At 38.9% G+C, this 19,201-nt stretch overlaps 1 protein-coding gene across 7 annotated transcripts in view; it reads left to right on the forward strand.

The window, feature by feature from the left end:
- The window catches only part of myt1lb (myelin transcription factor 1-like, b), a 159,892-nt gene that overhangs the window by 72,668 nt on the left and 68,023 nt on the right, over positions 1–19,201 (forward strand). For 5 of the 7 annotated variants that reach the window (XM_073927656.1, XM_073927658.1, XM_073927657.1 and 2 more), the window contains one exon: positions 12,528–12,910. The exons of the other annotated variants lie outside the window; for them this stretch is intronic. In XM_073927656.1, coding sequence (XP_073783757.1) covers positions 12,528–12,910 — 383 coding nt within the window. The remainder of the gene's footprint in view (positions 1–12,527; positions 12,911–19,201) is intronic. 7 annotated transcript variants of the gene reach the window in all.

Consider the following 19,201-nt stretch of genomic DNA (forward strand, 5'->3'; position numbering starts at 1 on the left):
ATTAAACCTTATTTTTTTTGCCTGTGATCCCATATTTCCCCGGAAAATATTGTAAGGCCCCCCTCCACATTTAATGATATAATCACTCATATAAGTTTGCAGTAATGATGACTATTACAATTTAAAACTTGCATGTTATTTGTTATGCTTTATCAATCAAGTGTGAGGATTGCTGCTGGCAGTGAGTAATAATTTGGTCAATACGTAGAGAGATCTTTGACAGGGCAGTACGCATATCATCCTCAAGTTGCGCACAAAGCTGATCCCTCACATCTTCTGACATTGTTCCGATGCAATGTTTGACCATATTAATTGATAATAGTATCTTGGCCAGATGTTTTGATTCATCCTCTCCAAATAATTCCTTGACAATCTCTGTTGCACCTGGCAAAATCAAAGTTTCACCAATTGGATGCCCTTTCTTTGGTTTGACGATTTTTTCAGCAACTGTGTACGATATTTTTAGAAGTTTCTTGTCAGTAGCTGTGACGTCCCTCAGCTCATTTTGTGTGTGTCTCAGTTCTGTTTCTTTGGGCTTGTCGCTGTATTGGATGAGCCGTCTGCAAATGTCTTATTAATTTGGATGGCATTATGCATTCATTAGCAAGAACTTTGGCACAGATACGTTTTTTGCTATTTCTGCAGAGAATTTTAGTACAATCTGCAGATTTCTGCGGAATTATTTTGGGAGTATCATAACTAAAACCTTAATATGTGAAATAAAGAATAATACCTTTTTAACTTTTATTTAAACGTTTAAAATGCAAATCCAATTAGATTTACTTTATTTGGCAAACAAAGCAAGTCTCTCATATAATATCTCTAATAAAAGACAGAAAATATGACTGTACTAACTGCATTGTACATAAATCAGATGAACATCTTAACATTAGTCAATAATATTACTGTAATTAATTTAGATTTGCACACATTTACACAAGTAAATAAACAGAATTAGTGATGGGCTAAAAATCTGCGGAATTCTGTGGAAAATCTGAGGAAAATCCGTAGCAAATCTGTGGAAAATCAGCAGAAAATCTGTGGAAAATCAGCAGAAAATGAGTGGAATATCTGAAGAAAATCTGAGGAAAATGAGTGGAAAATCTGTAGAAAATCTGTGGAAAATCAGCGAAAAATGAGTGGAAAAATCTGCAGAAAATCAGTGGAAAATCTGCGGAATTGTGCAGAAAATCAGTGGAAAATCTGTGAAAAATCTGTGGAAAATCTGCTGAAAATCTGGGGAAAATCTGCGGAATTGTGCAGATAATCTGTGGAAAATCGGTGAAAAATCTGTGGAAAATCAGTGGAAAATCTGCTGAAAATCTGTGGAAAATCTGTGGAAAATCTGTGGAAAATCTGTGGAAAATCTGCGGAATTGTGCAGAAAATCTGAGGAAAAGCTGCGGAATTGTGCAGAAAATCTGTGAAAAATCTGTGGAAAATCTGCTGAAAATCTGGGGAAAATCTGCGGAATTGTGCAGAAAATCTGTGGAAAATTTGCTGAAAATCTGCTGAAAATCTGGGGAAAATCTATGGAAAATATGGGAAAAATCTGTGGAAAATCTGGGGAAAATCTATGGAAAATCTGCGTAAAATGAGTGGAAAATCTGTGAAAAATCTGTGGAAAATCTGCTGAAAATCTGGGGAAAATCTATGAAAAATCTGTGGAAAATCTGTGGAAAATCTGTAAAAAATCTGTGGAAAATCTGCGGAAAATCTGTAAAAAATCTGTGGAAAATCTGCGGAAAATCTGTGGAAAATCTGTAAAAAATTGGGAAAATCTGGGGAAAATCTGCGGAAAATCAGTGGAAAATCTGCGTAAAATGAGTGTAAGATCTGCGGAAAATCAGTAGAAAATCTGCGTAAAATGAGTGTAAGATCTGCGGAAAATCAGTAGAAAATCTGCGGAAAATGAGTGTAAGATCTGCGGAAAATCAGTAGAAAATCTGCGGAAAATGAGTGTAAGATCTGCGGAAAATCAGTAGAAAATCTGCGGAAAATGTGCGGAATTCTGCAGGATTCTGCGACAAATTTGTGGAATTCTGCGTGCGCAGATTCCGTGTGGGCCTAGTCAATACCATGAGCTGCTGAAGGCGAATAAGTGAGACTCTGTCTTTTATGTGGAGGACGAATGACAAATTTGTCTGTTTTTTGGTCAGCCAGGGGATGAAATGAATGAAGGCAACATGATTGTCCTAATTGTCCACTGCAAAAAAATGTTTTAAATATGATGCGACCCCCCACAAGACTCGCTGAGGCCCCCTTGTGGGCCGGGACCCCCTGTTGGGAACGCTGCTGTAGACAATCTAAAACAAACATCAATTAAAAGGGCAAATAATATTGACCTTAAAATGGGTTTAAAACAAATAAAAACTGTTTTTATTCTCGCCAAAATAAAACAAACAAGACTTTCTCCAGAAGAAAAAAATATTATAGGAAATACTGTAAAAAATTCCTAAATCTGTTCAACATCATTTGGGAGATATTGGAAAAAGAAAAGAAAATCACAATGCTCTTAATGCTTTTAAAGTGTCCGTCACCTGGTAAGCTGAAGTCTTCGACCTTCATTGACCTTTTCTATTCTCTCAGTTGTTTTTTTAATATTTATTTGCTCAATCAATTGATTCTTTCCAATAGTGAAGAAGCACAGATATGCGGGATCAATATGGCCGCCTCCTTCTGACTTTAGTGTTTGTGGGCGCTTCTGACACAGGATTTTTTTGTCACCCCGAGTGTTTTCTTCTCCCGTATTCCAGTCACTCCTGCTGCTTCCTCGTCGTCTGCCTGCCAAGATGGCAAATCCCACTTGGATTTGAGCCGCGGATCACCATGGCGACGGCACTCGCATATAGATCGGCGTGTAGCGGCACAGCGAGAGATGCTTTTACAGCAGCAGTCGGAGCGGGCACACGTTCACAGATCTTTCATCCTAATGTCCCGTCTCCATTCTCATCACTTCACACACACACACACACAGAGATATCCATAATGCCGGCGAAGGCTGCAGCGCTCACCGCCCGCACTTAATTACTCAGCATATGGAATTCATTGTCTTAAATCTAAAGGCACAGGTCTCGTTGTGTCTCTTTTTCACCTCGATGTATCGCATGGTCTTTCTTTGATTGTCATAAGGAATTGCAGAGCTCTCACCGATGTCTGTGATGAAGACATGATCTCTATGCAGGACAAAGCTAGTGAACACAGAAGACTTTCACACTTGATTTGCTTGATATGAATCCATTATATACATATCTGCCAACACTCTTATTTTTACCAGGAGTCACTCAACATTCTCCAACCACACTTTATTAGGGACACCTTACTAATACCATGTTGCACCCCCTTTTGTCTTCAGAACTGCTGTAATCCTTCATGGCGTAGATTCAACAAGAGACTGGAAATATTCCTCAGATTTTCCTCCATATTGTCATGATAGCGTCACGCAGTTGCTGCAGATTTGTCGGCTGCACATCCATGATGCCAATCTCCCGTTCCACCACATCTCAAAGGTGCTCTATTGGATTGAGCTCTGGTGACTGTGGAGGCCATTTGAGTACAGTGAACTCATTGTCATGTTCACCAGTCTGAGATGATTGAGCTTTATGACATGGTGGGTTGTCCTGCTGGAAGTAGCCATCAGAAGATGGAGACACTGTGCTCATAAAGGGATGGACGTTAGGGCTTCACGATACTGGAAAAATTTGACATTGCGATATTTTATTTTGCTGCGATTTATATTGCGATATGACCACAATTTTGGCAGATGACTTAAATAGCTCTATTTAGAATTAACTTTAATTGGAATAATCCTGAAGAGGAGTGCGATAAAGAAATTGCAAGAATGATTAAATAAGATAGAGCAAATATTTAAGTGAAATAAGTAGTTAGATATTCAGGTACAGTAATAGGATATGATATTATCATGATACTTTACACCCTGATGATGATGGATTACAATATCAGTGATATATCACAGGAAAACCATCCACATTATATCACGATATTGGTAAATGAAGAAGTTATAAGTAACGTCATTACATAAGTAATGTATTTCTTTTATTAACAGCACATATATTTCTTAGAATTGCAACATTGATATATGTTTGATCAACCATTGCCACCTCATTTTTGAATAAACGAACAAACGAAAAAATGAGTGCACGAACGAACAAATGAAAAAAGAAATAATTATATTATATTGATTCAGTATAGTCATGAACTGTAGAAAAAAAGTCTCAGGATTTTCTATTTTTTTTTATTCAAAGATCTTTAAAATACTTTCACAAATGAACGAACGAATGAAAAAAAGAAACAATTATAATAAATTGATAAAATTTATACGTGAACTTTAGAACGAAGCAAGTCTCAGGATTTTTTACATTTTAAAAATCTTTCTAATACTTTCTCATATACATACATACAAACGAACGAATAAAAAACAAACGATTATATTTTATTGATTCAATTTAGTCATGAACTGTAAAACAGTTTCAACATGTTTGAAATGTTATATTTAAAGATCTTCGTAATAGCTTCTGAATGAACGAACGAATGAGTGCACGAACAAACAAATGAAAAAAGAAACAGTTATATTATAATGAATCAATTTAGTCATGAACTGTAGAAAGAAAATAAGTCTCAAGATTTCTTTAATTTCATATTCAAAGAACTTTATAATATTTTCTTGAATGAACGAACGAATGAATGAAAGAATGAATAAACAAATGAAAAAAACTAACGATTATACTATATTCATTTCCATTCCAATATATCCATATTCATTCATTCATTTAGTCATGAACTGTAGAAGGAAGGAAGAGTCCGGATTTCCTCAATTTTACATTTAAAGATCTTAATAATAATTTCTTGAATGAACAAACAAATGAATAAAAAACAAATGAACAAAAAACCAATGATTATGAGATTTTGACTAAACTTTGTCATTTATAATCGTTTCTTGATTGAACGAAGAAAATATTTTTATGTTTTAATATTTTATTTATTTAATTCAATTTAATTATTATTTTTTATTTTGTTTTATTTGTGTATTTATTTTAATATTTGTTCATTTATTTAATGTTATTTAATTTAAAATCATTTTATTTTATTTTGTGAAATTTATTAATTTATTTACAATTTTATTTATCAAATTATTGTATTATATTTTACTTATTTATTTAATTTATATTACTTATTAATTAAACCTTTTTTTTTTTCTTTTTTGCCTGTGATCCCATATTTCCCCGGAAAATATTGTAAGGCCCCCCTCCACATTTAATGATATAATCACTCATATAAGTTTGCAGTAATGATGACTATTACAATTTAAAACTTGCATGTTATTTGTTATGCTTTATTAATCAAGTGTGAGGATTGCTGCTGGCAGTGAGTAATAATTTGGTCAATACATAGAGAGATCTTTGACAGGGCAATTTTCTCAATTTTACATTTAAAGATCTTTATAATAATTTCTTGAATGAACAAACAAATGAATAAAAAACAAATGAACAAAAAACCAATGATTATGAGATTTTGACTAAATTTTGTCATTTATAATCGTTTCTTGATTGAACGAAGAAACAATCAAATGAGTGCACAAACGAACAAATGAAAAAAGAAATGATTATGTGATATTGATTAAAATTAGTCATGAACTGTTGAAAAAAGTCTCAGGATTTTTTTAATTTTATATTTAAAGGTCTTTATAATACTTTTTTGAATGAACAAACAAATTAATAAAAAAACAAATGGACAAAAAAAAACACATTTGATATTGACTACATTTATTTATGAACTGTAGAAGAAAACAAATGTCAGGATTTCTTCAATTTTATATTTAAAGGTCCTTGTAATACTTTCCCCAACGAGCAAACAAACGAACAAATGAAAGAACGAATGAACAACAAAAAAAAAAACAATTATAAGATGTTGGCTAAATTTATAAATGAATTGCAGAAGTAAGCAAGTGTCAGGATATTTTCCATTTTATTTTTAAAGATATTTAGAATATTTTCTCGAATGAACAAACAAATGAATAAATGAGCAAAGTAACAAAAAAACAATGATTATATGATATTGACTGAATTTATACAGAAACTGTAGAAGGCAAGTGCCAGGAGTTCCTCAGTTTTATATTTAAAAGTCTGCATAATACTTTCTTAAATGAATGAATGAACAAATGAAAGGACAATCAAACAAAACAATTAATGATTATATGGTATTGACTAAATTTTGCCATAACTGTAGAAGCAGGTGTCAGGATTTCCTCAGTTGTATGTTTAAAGTGCTTTATAATACTTTCTCACTTGTCTTGAGAAAGACATTTGAATTTCATCTTGAAAACATGTCCTTCTGTGTTTCAGCACTGTGTATGGCAGACATCATTACTGCTAAATAAACCTCAACAGGGTGATAATCACTGCCAAACCATGCAGACGGGATTGTGCTGCAACAATAACCAGCTGACTGTACATTACGCCTTACATAATCGACAGCAGAATGATGGCAGTCAAGTATTCCTGACAGCAGTGTTATAAGAAATATGACATTTCATCCAGTATCGATTGCCTTTGTTCATGAATACATGCTGCAGCATTCATTATAGGTCTGTCAGTCTAGCTCTCCGTCGCTTCAGTGCATCTCTGAGAACTGCATGTGCATCTGGATTGACGGACACGAATGCGATGAGACAGTCGGTCGCAGCTCCAGGCCTGCAGGAACACCACCTGATTTATTTGGAGGGCCATCAGACAGGATGAGTGGCATTTTAATGTGCTTTTGCGATGTTTGGTCGCAAGCACTATTGATCACGGCATGGAGGAGTCATCTCTGGAGAGCCGGGGAGCCGTGTGCGGTGTCAAGCCTGGAATGAGCTGCCGGTCAGGATCTCCCAGATGAAATAGTGCTCCGATGGAGGGGTCAGCCCAATAAACTTACATTCTGGGAGATGGAAGCTGCCAGTCAGCTGGGCGGCAGAGAGATGGACACTGCTTCATTTAGAGCTGAGCAGCACTGCCTGTCCATGTCAAGAGACTCTGCAAAATATGTGGCAGGGTTGCCAGGTTTTTACAAAAAAAAGAAAACTAGCCCAATGGCATTTCAATACTAGCACAATGGCTAATCCCGATTAAAACTAACCCAATAGCATATCAAATGTAGCCCATGGGACAATCAAAAGCCCAAACAGGGATAAAAAGAGTCCAAAACTAATAAAAATGCCCCATCCAAGCTATCCCAATATGGTCAATAAAAACTAGCCCAAATCTAGGCCATTGGCCAATCAAAACTACCCAAATCGCATATCAAAATTAGCCCAATGTCCAGTCAAAACTAGCCTAAACTTTTCAAATGGCCAATCAAAAGTATTCCAATGATTAATCAAAACTAGCCTAAATTATCCAAATGGCCATTCAAAACTAGCCCAATAACATCAAAACTAGCCCAAAAACAGATCAAAACTAACCCAATGTCCAATCAAAAATATCAAAATGACTAATCGAATTTAAACTATCATAATGGCCAATCAAAATTATCCCAATGACTGAATAAACTAGCCCAATCCTGATCAAAACTAGCCCAATAGCATATCAAAACTAGTCCAATGGCCAGTAAAGACTAGCCCAAATTAGAACAAAACTACCTCAATGGCATATCAAAACTAGCCCAATCTCGATCAAAACTCGTCCAATGTCCAATCAAAACTAGCCCAATCTCGAACAAAACTCGTCCAATGTCCAATCAAAACTAGCCCAATCTTGATCAAAACTAGCCTAATAGTATATTAAAACTAGCCCAATCACAATCAAAACTAGCCCAATAGCATATCAAATGTAGCCCATGGGACAATCAAAAGCCCAAACAGGGATAAAAAATGCCCAAAACTAATAAAAATGCCCCATCAAAACTATCCCAATATGGTCAATAAAAGCTAGCCCAAAACTAGACCAATCGCATATCAAACTAGCCCAATCACATATCAAAACTAGCCCAATGCCGAATCAAAACTTGGCTAAACTTTCCAAATGGCCAATTAAAACTTTTTAAATGACTGATCAAAACTAGCCTAAACTATCCCAATGACCATTCAAAACTAGCGCAATCTTAATCAAAACTAGCCCAATAGCAAATCACAACTAACCAACGTCCAATCAAAAATATCACAATGACTAATCAAATTTAAACTATCATAATGGCCAATCAAAACTATCCCAGTGACTGAATAAAACTAACCCAATGACCAATCAAAACTAGCTCAATAGCATATTAAAACTAGCCCAATAGCATATCAAAACTTGTCCAAAAGTATATCAAAACTAGTCCAATGGCCAGTTAAGACTAGCCTAATTTAGAACAAAATTACGTCAATGGCATATCAAAGCTAGCCCATTAGCCAATCAAACCTAGCCCAATCCCAATCAAAACTAGCCCAATGGCCAATCAATCCTAGCCCAATCTCAATAAAAACTAGCCCAATAGCATATTAAAACTAGCCTAATGGCCATCAAGACTAGCCCAATTCCAATCAAAACTTGCCCAATAGCATATCAAAACTAACCTAATGGTCCAATCAAGACTAGCCAAACCTAAAACAACACTAGCCCAATGGCCAATCAAACCTAGCCCAATCCTAATCAAAACTAGCCCAATGGCCAATCAAACCTAGCCCAATCCCAATCAAAACTAGCCCAATGGCCAATGAAACCTAGCCCAATCCCAATCAAAACTAGCTCAATGGCCAATGAAACCTAGCCCAATCCCAATCAAAACTAGCTCAATGGCCAATGAAACCTAGCCCAATCCCAATCAAAACTAGCCCAATAGCATATCAAAACTACCTTATGGTCCAATCAAGACTAGCCAAACCTAAAACAACACTAGCCCAATGGCCAATCAAACCTAGCCCAATCCCAATCAAAACTAGCCCAATGGCCAATCAAACCTAGCCCAATCCCAATCAAAACTAGCCCAATGGCCAATCAAAACTACCCCAATTCCAATCAAAACTAGCTCAATGGCCAATGAAACCTAGCCCAATCCCAATCAAAACTAGCCCAATGGCCAATCAAACCTAGCCCAATCCCAATCAAAACTAGCTCAATGGCCAATCAAACCTACCCCAATCCCAATCAAAACTAGCCTAATATAAATAAATAGTAATTTACTTTTTAAAATTTGGATTCCCTCCAAATTATGTAATCCCTAAAAGCTTTGTTTAAAAATTATGTTTACCAATCAAAACTAGCCCAATCCTGATTAAAAAATTAGAACAAACTGTCTCAAACCTGGCCCTAATTGAGCACATATACAGTGCACTCATACACATTTATTGTAGAGAAGGTGCATAAAGGAAATCCATCTTGTAGCAGGCTCTGCAAACATATTTGCATGTCACATTTAATAGAGGAAAGCAAATGTGGAGTTTGCAGGCTGAATGTGACCTGCTGGGTTGAAGAATGGATTGTTACTCACTCTCGCCGGCCAAAATAAAAAGGATTCATGTCTGCTGGTCTCAATGCTGGATCAATACACTGATTATTGGATGATAAAATCACCTGCTTCTGCTCCTGGCAGGATCTAGAAAAAAATATATATTGGCTGAAGGCATGAAATGCAATTAATCAACTCCTAATCTCACAGCTGCAAGGTGTGTGTGTGTGTGTGTGTGTGTGTGTGTGTGTGTGTGTGTGTGTGTGTGTGTGTGTGTGTGTGTGTGTGTGTGTGTGTGTGTGTTTGGGCACATGATACATACAGCAGACAGAATGCGATTCGGTGTCCTATTATACTTTCGCCAGAGGTGTTTTTTATTCTCTGATTAGAAGTTGGATAAGATCCAGATGCTGTACAAGTGACATTTAGATGAATATGGTTTCTCAGAAAAGAAAAAAAAACATGAGCAAATAGCAGCTGTTCAGAAAGCAGCTGATCATATAAATAAATAAATGTGCACAAGCTTTCCAATTCACCTGCTTCTTGTTGACAAACGATGCTGCTAGAATTAAACTCGTACGATAGTTTGATTATAAAGTATATTTGACACTATACACTATATACAGGTGTTTGACAATGAATTATATTATAGAAATATATTATATGAATATATATTATATATTATTATATTTGACAATGAATATTTATTAATCTGGGGTCAGACTTGCGTCAGACTTGCGTTTTCATTGCCTAAAGGGTACCCTATTGGTGGGTGTCATTTTTACATGAGGCAATGTCACAGTATGTATTTAATTTAAATTAATTTAATTTAATTTTGTTTTATTTATTTTATTTTATTATTTTTAAATTATTTTTATTTTAATATTTTATTTATTTAATTCAATTTATTTATTTAATTTATTTTTTTATTTTATTTTATTTGTTTATTTATTTAACAATTTGTTTATTTAATTAATTTAATTTAAATTCATTTCATTTTATTTTGTTTAATTTATTAATGTATTAAAAATTGTATTCATTAATTAAATAAAATTATTTTATCATATTTTAATATTTAATTTAATTATTTATTTTATTCATTCATTCATTCATTCATTTTTTTTCGGGTTAGACCCTTTAGTCATCAGGGGTCGCCACAGCGGAATGAACCGCCAACTTATCCAGCATATTTTTTATGCAGCGGATGCCCTTACAGCTGCAACCCACAACTAAGAACCACCCATACACCCTCATTCACACACATACACTACAGACAATTTTAGCTTACCCTATTCCCCTATAGCGCATGTCTTTGGACTGTGGGGGAAACTGGAGCAGCCAGTAAATAAATAGATAAACAAAAATAAGACAGAAAGAAAGAAAGAAAGAAAGAAAGAAAGAAAGAAAGAAAGAAAGAAAGAAAGAAAGAAATCTATCTCCCGTCTATTGTCTAGTCCCACCCTCCTTGTTAACCCATTATTAGTTAATTATGTTCATCTGTTTGTGTGTTAATTTACTTCTGTTTATAATCCCCTCATGTCTGCTGTCCTGTGCCAGTTCGTCATCATATGTCATCAATTGTAGCCTTGTCTTGTTGCCGTGTTCCAGTCCTGATCCCCGCCAGTCTTACCATCCTAGTTTGTTTTGATTGTTTGTTTCATTAGTGTTTTCCCCCTCGGGGTTATTTATTTTGCCTTTTATTTTATTTTATTATAAATAAATAACCTTTCACTTGGGTCCTCGCTCCTTTTCCCCCAACCCCGATCGTGACAAGAGCTTCATGACTGTCACAGCGCACTAAGGTCAGATGTTATTATAGTGCATGAAAGTCTTATTCTGGGTTCACACCAGACGTGGAACGCGCGGATAAATCGCGCTATTCACGCGTAAATAGCCGCGTGAACATTTGAGTTTACTCGCTTCATTCGCGCGTCAAACCCCGCTTCATTTGCGCGTCAAATCTGCTTCATTCGCGTGACGAACAGGGCTTCTGTCTGCCCGGTGACTGTAGCTTCGTTGCTAAAAGGCTAACATGGATTTTATGAAGAAAATAACAGTGTTAATGTACTTTATGAAGGCTGAAAAACAGCGTTGATACGTTTAGGACCATGTCTGAGTCCACTACACACTTTTAGAGGTGCATCCAGCTCTGTGAGCTCATAAACTCCTCCAGAAACTGAACCTGGATCACGAAGGCTTTCAAGGGTGCTTCTGACTGAGCCAAGCCCAGTTTGATGACTTGTTGTCGGTGTCGCCTGGAGGATTTCCCCTGGGACACCATCAACAGGTTCTACGTCACAATCACGCCCCCACAAGAGCAAGCTTCTGATTGGTTAACGCGGCGCGAATTTCCGCTAAAGTTCAGATTTTCGAACTCGAGAGATTCTTTCGCGCGTCAAACGCGCAAAATGCTCAATTCGCCTCGCACGTATCACGCTATTCGCACCATGCCATTCGCGCAATTCGCACCGCAGGATGTCTATTCGCACGTTTGCATTGACTTAACATGTAAATCACTCGCGCTTGATGCGTGTTCCACGTCTGGTGTGAACGCAGCATTAAAATGGCATAGCTTGTGCTTTCAAATTTTTCTTTTTTAAATCGAGAATCGAATTGAACCGTGACTTTAGAATGGAAAATGTAATCGATTCAAGGATTTGGAGAATCGTGACACCCTTACTATCCCATAATGCAGTGCGAGATAATTCATGAATGTGAGTGAAGCAACACAAGTAGCACAGGTAGGTCATGTGATAATGACAAATATCAGATGTAGTTGGTTCCAATTCCATTCACACTACTCACACTCGTACTACAAAGAACATGTGATCATAGTAAATTCAAATGTAGTACATACTCGAATAGTAGGTGATTTCAGACATAGCCGTGGTGTCTTGCTTGACTAATGCCTATTGATTGTTCCACTTGTGTAACCCATAAATGATTTGGCACGCAGCCTGCTATATTTGTCCCAGTTCAGAGCTCCTTCAGTCTGTGTGGCATGAATGATGCACCCTAGTCTGGAGTGCACTCGACTGTACTAAACCCAACAAATCTCCATCCAGCTAGTTAATTGTCTTCTCCTTATCTCTCCCTGTCCAGTGTGTATGGCTGTCCCGTGGCCAAGAAGAGGAAACCCCTGGAGACTCACGCGCTGGAGCCCGCAGCCAAAAGAAAGGTCTTCCTTACCGTGGTAGACCAGAAATGCTACACGACCCACAAAATAGAGGAGATGCACGAAGAAGAGGATGAGGAAGAGGAGTATACGGACAATGAAGAGCAGTATGAACAGGAGGAGGTGGAAGTGATTAATGGAGAAGAGGAAGAGGTGGAGCAGGAGGAAGAGGAAGTGTTGGAGGAGGACGATGAAGTGGTGGAGGATGGGGAAGAGGAGGGAGCAGTGGAAAGAGACGGGGAGGATGAGGAAGATGAGGACGAGGTAGAGGATGAGGAGGAAGAGGATGAGGAGCAGATTCATGAAATAGGTGAGGGCACAAATATCAAATTTCTTTATTTCTCCTGGAAATTGTACCATAAATAAACAGCGGGCATTGATACAGTTAAAGTAAAGGACACTCCACTTGATATAAAACAGAGTAAAATCACTCACTCACTGTCCTACGGTATATTCCCTGCTTTATGAAGGGTTGCCACAGCGGAATGAACTGTCAGTTACTCAGAGGATGCCCTTGCAGCTGCAAGCTAATACTAAAAGCAGGGCTTAATTTGGTCAAGTCCGGTCAGATCCAGTCAAGTCAGATCCGGATCTGGCACCTCTAAAATCTGATTCAGCACCTCATTTTACCGATCCCCCTCCTCACATGCACCCCGCCCTGCCCCGCACTTCACTTTCTTCCAAAACTCCCCAACCCTCTTCACTTTGGTCCGTGACACTTGTCTATGCCCCTACTCTTCACTTTCATCCGCGACACTCCACTCCCCTCTCCGGTCTTCACTTTTGTCTGCGACACCGCCCCCCTCCCCTTCTTCAACATTCTTTGCAACACCCCATCCCCTACAACATCCACCCCCCCACCACCCCAACCCCGGATTATCACTTTTGTCCGCAACACCCCTCTCTTCCCCCACTCTTCACTTTCTTCCGCGACACCAAAATCACCTACACCAATCATCCACCCAGTTTTTAGGCCACTCCCACAGCCCGTGACACCCCCACCCCTCTTCAATACAGTCCTCTTCACAAACACCCACCCCTCGTCTTCACTTTCATCCGTGACACCCCCACCTCTCTTCAATACAGTACACAACACATCCCCTACAACCACCCCAACCCAACCCACCCCGGCTCATCACTTCTGTCTGCAACATGTCACCCTCCTCTGGTAGCATGCCGGATCAGTTACCCCAGTTATCTGTTCCGGGACCTCGCATTTCACAATTTAAGCACTGACTGAGAGTACAGCCCCCAGTGCTAGGAAGCACACACACTCTCCTATTTACACACTACGGCCAATGTAGTTCATCAAAATCAGCTATATTAGAAGGTTGCTAGGTGGCTACTAGGGTATTCTAGTTTACAGTTTGAGCCAGGGCGAAGCAGTGGCGCAGTAGGTAGTGCTGTCACCTCACAGCAAGAAGGTCACTGGTTCTAGCCTCTGTTGGCGTTTCTGTTTGGAGTTTGCATGTTTTCCCTGCATTCCCGTGGGTTTCCTCCGGGTGCTCCGGTTTCCCCCACAGTCCAAAGGCATGCGGTTCAGGTGAATTGGGTAGGCTAAATTGTCTGTAGTGTATAAGTGTGAATGAGTGTGTGTGTGGATGTTTCCTAGGGATGGGTTGCGGCTGGAAGGGCATCTGCTGCGTAAATATGTGCTGAACAAGTTGGCGGTTCATACCGCTGTGGTGACCCCGGATTAATAAAGGGACTAAGCTGAAAAAAAATAATGAATGAATGAGTTTAAGCCAACACAGGCTCTTTCTGAAAATGTACCCCAGTATGCATTTCTGGAGATCGTGAATTATGTTGCCAGAAGTACATATGTACATATGGCTGCATTTCGTCTTTACAACGAATGTTACAGGGCAGTATGATGCCGTTCCTTTTCGCGCAAGCAGCTGATTGCTTACCTCTGTGTGGACTGCTTTTCTGCTGTTACCAGTTTGTCCTGTGGCTCGTTGGATTGCAATTTTAGTTGACCATGATGATGGGGTTCCAGTCTGGCAAATAACTGTTCCAGGAAGTGGGTAAGACAAAAACAAAAGGCAAAATTAAAACAAACAAGAAAATAACAGGGTGAGAAAAACGTGGTAAATACCAGGCGGCCACGAGGGCTATTCTTTTTCTGGATTGCTTTTTAAAACACTGTCGGTTGGGTTTAGGGAAGTGGGTGGACGCTGGTCAATCGGTGCTTTTTAAAACTCTATCAGTTGGGTTTAGGGAAAGGGGTCAGTTGGGGAAACGGTTAGTTGGTCAGTCGACAGTGTCCTCTGGTGGATTTACACAAAAAGAGCTGCCACAAATGGCACTCGTAAGAGAAATTTGAGATCACAGCGGCCTCTTGCAGATTTCCGAAAACAAAAATTGCAACAAAAAAAAAAACGTAGTTCCTGGGACGTATTTGGCGCTCTCCAGAAATGTATACACAGTACATAATTAAAATGAGCCTGGGCTGGTTTAAGCACATGCTAAGTTAGTTTAAATGAATGCTAGGGGGCTGCGAGGCAGTTGCTAGAGTGTTGTAGGAGGTTGTTAGAGAAGGGCAGAGTGAGTGATTGCAAGGCTGTTCTTAATGGTTGCATGTTAGTTGCTAAGGCATTGCTAAGGTGGTGCAGTACGGGTCTGTACGCTTTTATGGCCGTTTCAAAAAAGCGAACCGTACCGTACCACTTTTTAGCACAACAAAAGGGAATTACTTTCTAACAGAGGCTACATGTGCTGGGGATAATTAAAGACACATATGAGAGGTTTGCTCTGACTGTATGCTAACCTATATGTTGCATGTTGTTTTTGGACCCAAATAAGGACTAAATGTAATGTAATTAGTATCATATCAGATACTGTAAGGGTCTGTATGTGTATACATCTTGCATTTATTATTTACTTTAGATAATTGCAGATGTTACAGTAGGCTATTTCACAGTATCATTGATCCCCATATGTGGTTGCTACATGGCCGCTCTGAGTGGTTTCAATACGGTTGCAACGAATAAATGGATGAATACAGTAGATTGTGTGCAACAGGTTTTTGCTGTAGTTATTTCAGAAATGCACATATCAAGTACAATACAGGGGTTTGATAGTGTTGAATAACTGGAATCAGGTCTTATTTTTGGGTTTAGAAACAGAAGCAGAGCTGCATGTGAAGTGAGTGTTTCAGCCTCCAGAGGGGTGGAGGAGGTAATTTGGCAGTTTGGCATCTTTGGAGGAAGGTCACCGTAATTCGAGGTGCAGTTGGATGATTTTGTGGTGACCTTCAGTCTGGTCTCAGTATCAGGCTAAAAACAGCCTATCGAAGTGCACAGTTCCTCCAAACACACACACACACAAACAAGCACACACACTGCTGAAGGTGAGCGTCCGGCACTGGCACAACTCTTAAAGCTTTAACAACTCAGGGTCTTATAACACCTTGTGCAGCTTTAAAGAACTTAAGACTAAAGTCTGTGTGCAAATCTAAATTTGCAGTGTTTATTTTGCTAGCGCCCATTGTTATTTACTTAAGTTAAACTTAAAGTCTGACTATTTGCTTTGGAGGTGTGCTCCTTTTCTGATGACGTCCGTTTTGAGACACAATATTCTCAACCTCAACCCACTCATTGTTAGTTTGCTATAGGAGAATCATGCACAAATAAGCCCCGCCCAGGGCCGGAGTGGGACTCTTTTTCAGCCCTGGAGTTTCAAGCCTTAGACCGGCCCACCTCAGTTCACCACTGACTATATTAAAATAAGGTCATTTTCAATTCAGTTTCTAATTACACTATCACGTCTTTTTTGAGAAAACAGCTGTTTCAGAACTTAAAATGATCAACAACCCTAACAGTATTATATGTCTTAACAATAAAAATAAAAATAAAGAATGTTTCTCCGACGAGAACCAACCCGGGATCACGGCGTCGTAATTTAACGAGCCCGGGATCTCGGTGTTGTAACTTAACGTGCTAACCACTGTACCACAACAGCTGTACATTAAATGGTGACTTATCCAGGTATATCATCATTAACCTGTAGGCTAATTTACGAAAAAATAGATAAATAGAGCAGAACTGCGGTAAAATAATAAGAAGGCTGTGGTCAAGTAAATAAATAAATTATTTTTAAAAAGTGTGACTGCTGAGAGCGACAGATACTGGAGCTAGGGACACCGGCCCTCGCGGCCAAAAAACGGACCGGCCCACCGGGAATTCTCCCGGTCCTCCCGATTAGCCAATCCGGGCCTGGCCCCGCCCCCTACTTAATATTCATTTTCAGTTGTAAGTACATCAATATACTGTAATATAAGTCACTCAGACTTTAAGGAGAACTTACTTCTGGAGAACCCTAACCCTAACTTCAGCAGCACTGAATTTTCCACCATTTCAATATATAAATATATTCTTAAAGAGCACATATTATACATGAAAAAGGGTCATATTTCGGTTATATGGGTCTCCAACAACATACTGATATGCACGCAAGGTCAAAAAACACTTTCATGGTCTTATAATCTGCTTTTATTTTTACACAATTATCCCAGCGACTCCCATATGAACCGTTCAGCGATTCATTTGTTCCCAAACCCCTCCTTAGCGCTGAGCTAATTTGCGCTGATTGGACCGATGACAGCCTGTTGCGATTGGTCGACAGCGTTCAGCGCTAGACAAATGCCCAGCGCGGTTTGTCAAGCCCCCGGCAGACAGGCCGGGCGATAACCCCGTGACCGTCAAAACCCCCCGCACGGGAAGTATGAACGGCACTAAGCAGTGAAAATGAAACCGATAGCGTGCACATCATTTACTGTGCGTGATTTCCGTGAGCTTTTCTCCCTTCTCAGCTGTAACTTAGATCATATCTATTTGCAACTATTGCTGTGGCACCTCTTGCCTGAAGTGTTATATGATTTCAGGGCTTACCTGTACTCTGCTTTGCCCAAAGATCCCATCCCCAGCCAGGGGGTTGTAGTGCTCACCAGCGTGTTGCAGGCTGCCTTTGTGCCTAATAAACTGGCCTTATTTTGCACGCACCCCTGGTGTATTGTCTGCCCATTCTCACAAGTCTCATACACCAGTCTTTTCTGATCCTTCCTTTAACAAACGAATGAATCGCCCACTGTAAGCGTGTAGACTGCTGAATCAATTATTTCCCCTCACACTTCCAATAATATCCAGGTAAGCAGAGCGTCTTCTTGACTCATGACTTCAGGATCTGCTAGTCTGTGTTAGTGGGCGGGGCGCAGGTTTAAATTTTCCCGGGTTTGCACCTACGACAGTTATGTTTCGTAGTCACGTCACGCTGAAACGGCTAAAGACTCGTTATGAAGACGATTCATTCTAACCACTATGAGTCGACTCTTTTTTTAGATGAATCAATGGTTTTAAAAACTGTCCACTTTCAGATTTAAGCCTTAGCTGGATACTTCACTTCACTTAGATCTGTGTTACACACTACATTGAAGCTCATTTTCGAAAACCCACAATAGGGGCTCTTTAATATAATATGTAAGAATCATAATATATATAATCTTTCGATTCTCAAAGTGATTTGTCCATTCCTAAAGATTGTAAAGCATTGCAGCGGTTATTATTTTAGGTAGGACAGCTTTAGCAAGTTAAGTTGAGTTTATTGACAAGTTATTGGTACATGAGCAACATGATGGCTCAGTGGTTAGCACTGTCACCTCACAGCAGGAAGGTCGCTGGTTCAGTTTAGTTAATTCAGTGGTTTAGTTAAGTCTGGTAAACAAACAGCCTCTTTTCATTGGAAATACATGCTTTAATCGATATGTTTGTGAAACTGCAAAAACATACTCAAAGATATATGTTTGACTGCAGATTTTTGGTCGAAATGAACACTAGGGGGCAGTGTGAGGCCAACCAATTTTGTTCCTTTTCAGACTAATGATGTTTACAGGGGCGTATTATTGATAAATAAAGGATTATTTTTCTGCTGTTATTCACACAACACCAAACATATACCACAAAACATCTTTATGCTGTCTAGGATTTGTTATGCATCACCTATTTATCTCTGAATGGTCAACTTTTCTGGCATGGTCAGTTTGCTCGTAGCTCACTTTATATGGTGTTGTGTGCAGAGTGCTTGGGTTTGAGTCAGCCTGATCTCACGAGGAAACGCAAGTATTTTATGTTTTGTCAGTTTAGTGGCTAGTTTGGACGTGTTGATTTTTAAAAAGGAGACGTGGCACCCAACCTCGCCCTTAAACCCAACCGTCATTGGGTGATGAACAAATCGTACTAAATTGTACAAATTAGATTGTACGAATTCATATGAGTTAGCCACTAAATCAAAAAGTTACGAATTGCCGTGAGATTGCGTTGGTTTGAGTCCAATGATGCACGCTTCCAAAGAGATAAAAGCGATGTGAAATGAAGGAAAATCTAAATGGCTGCAGAGCATTTTTCCACTTATGTCTGCTTCTGAAAACACTATCGGTTGGGTTTAGCTCAGGGGTTCACTAGGTCAGGGGTACCCAAACTTTTCAGCCCGTGACCCCCAAAATGACAATGCCAGTGACGAGCGACCCCCAATATCCTCTGAGGTGGTTGTAAATACAGAAATCTTGCATGCAATGGGGCACACACACCAACAGACCCAAGTCTAT

Source organism: Danio rerio, chromosome 17 (genome assembly GCF_049306965.1).
Source record: "Danio rerio strain Tuebingen ecotype United States chromosome 17, GRCz12tu, whole genome shotgun sequence".
NCBI lineage: Eukaryota > Metazoa > Chordata > Actinopteri > Cypriniformes > Danionidae > Danio > Danio rerio.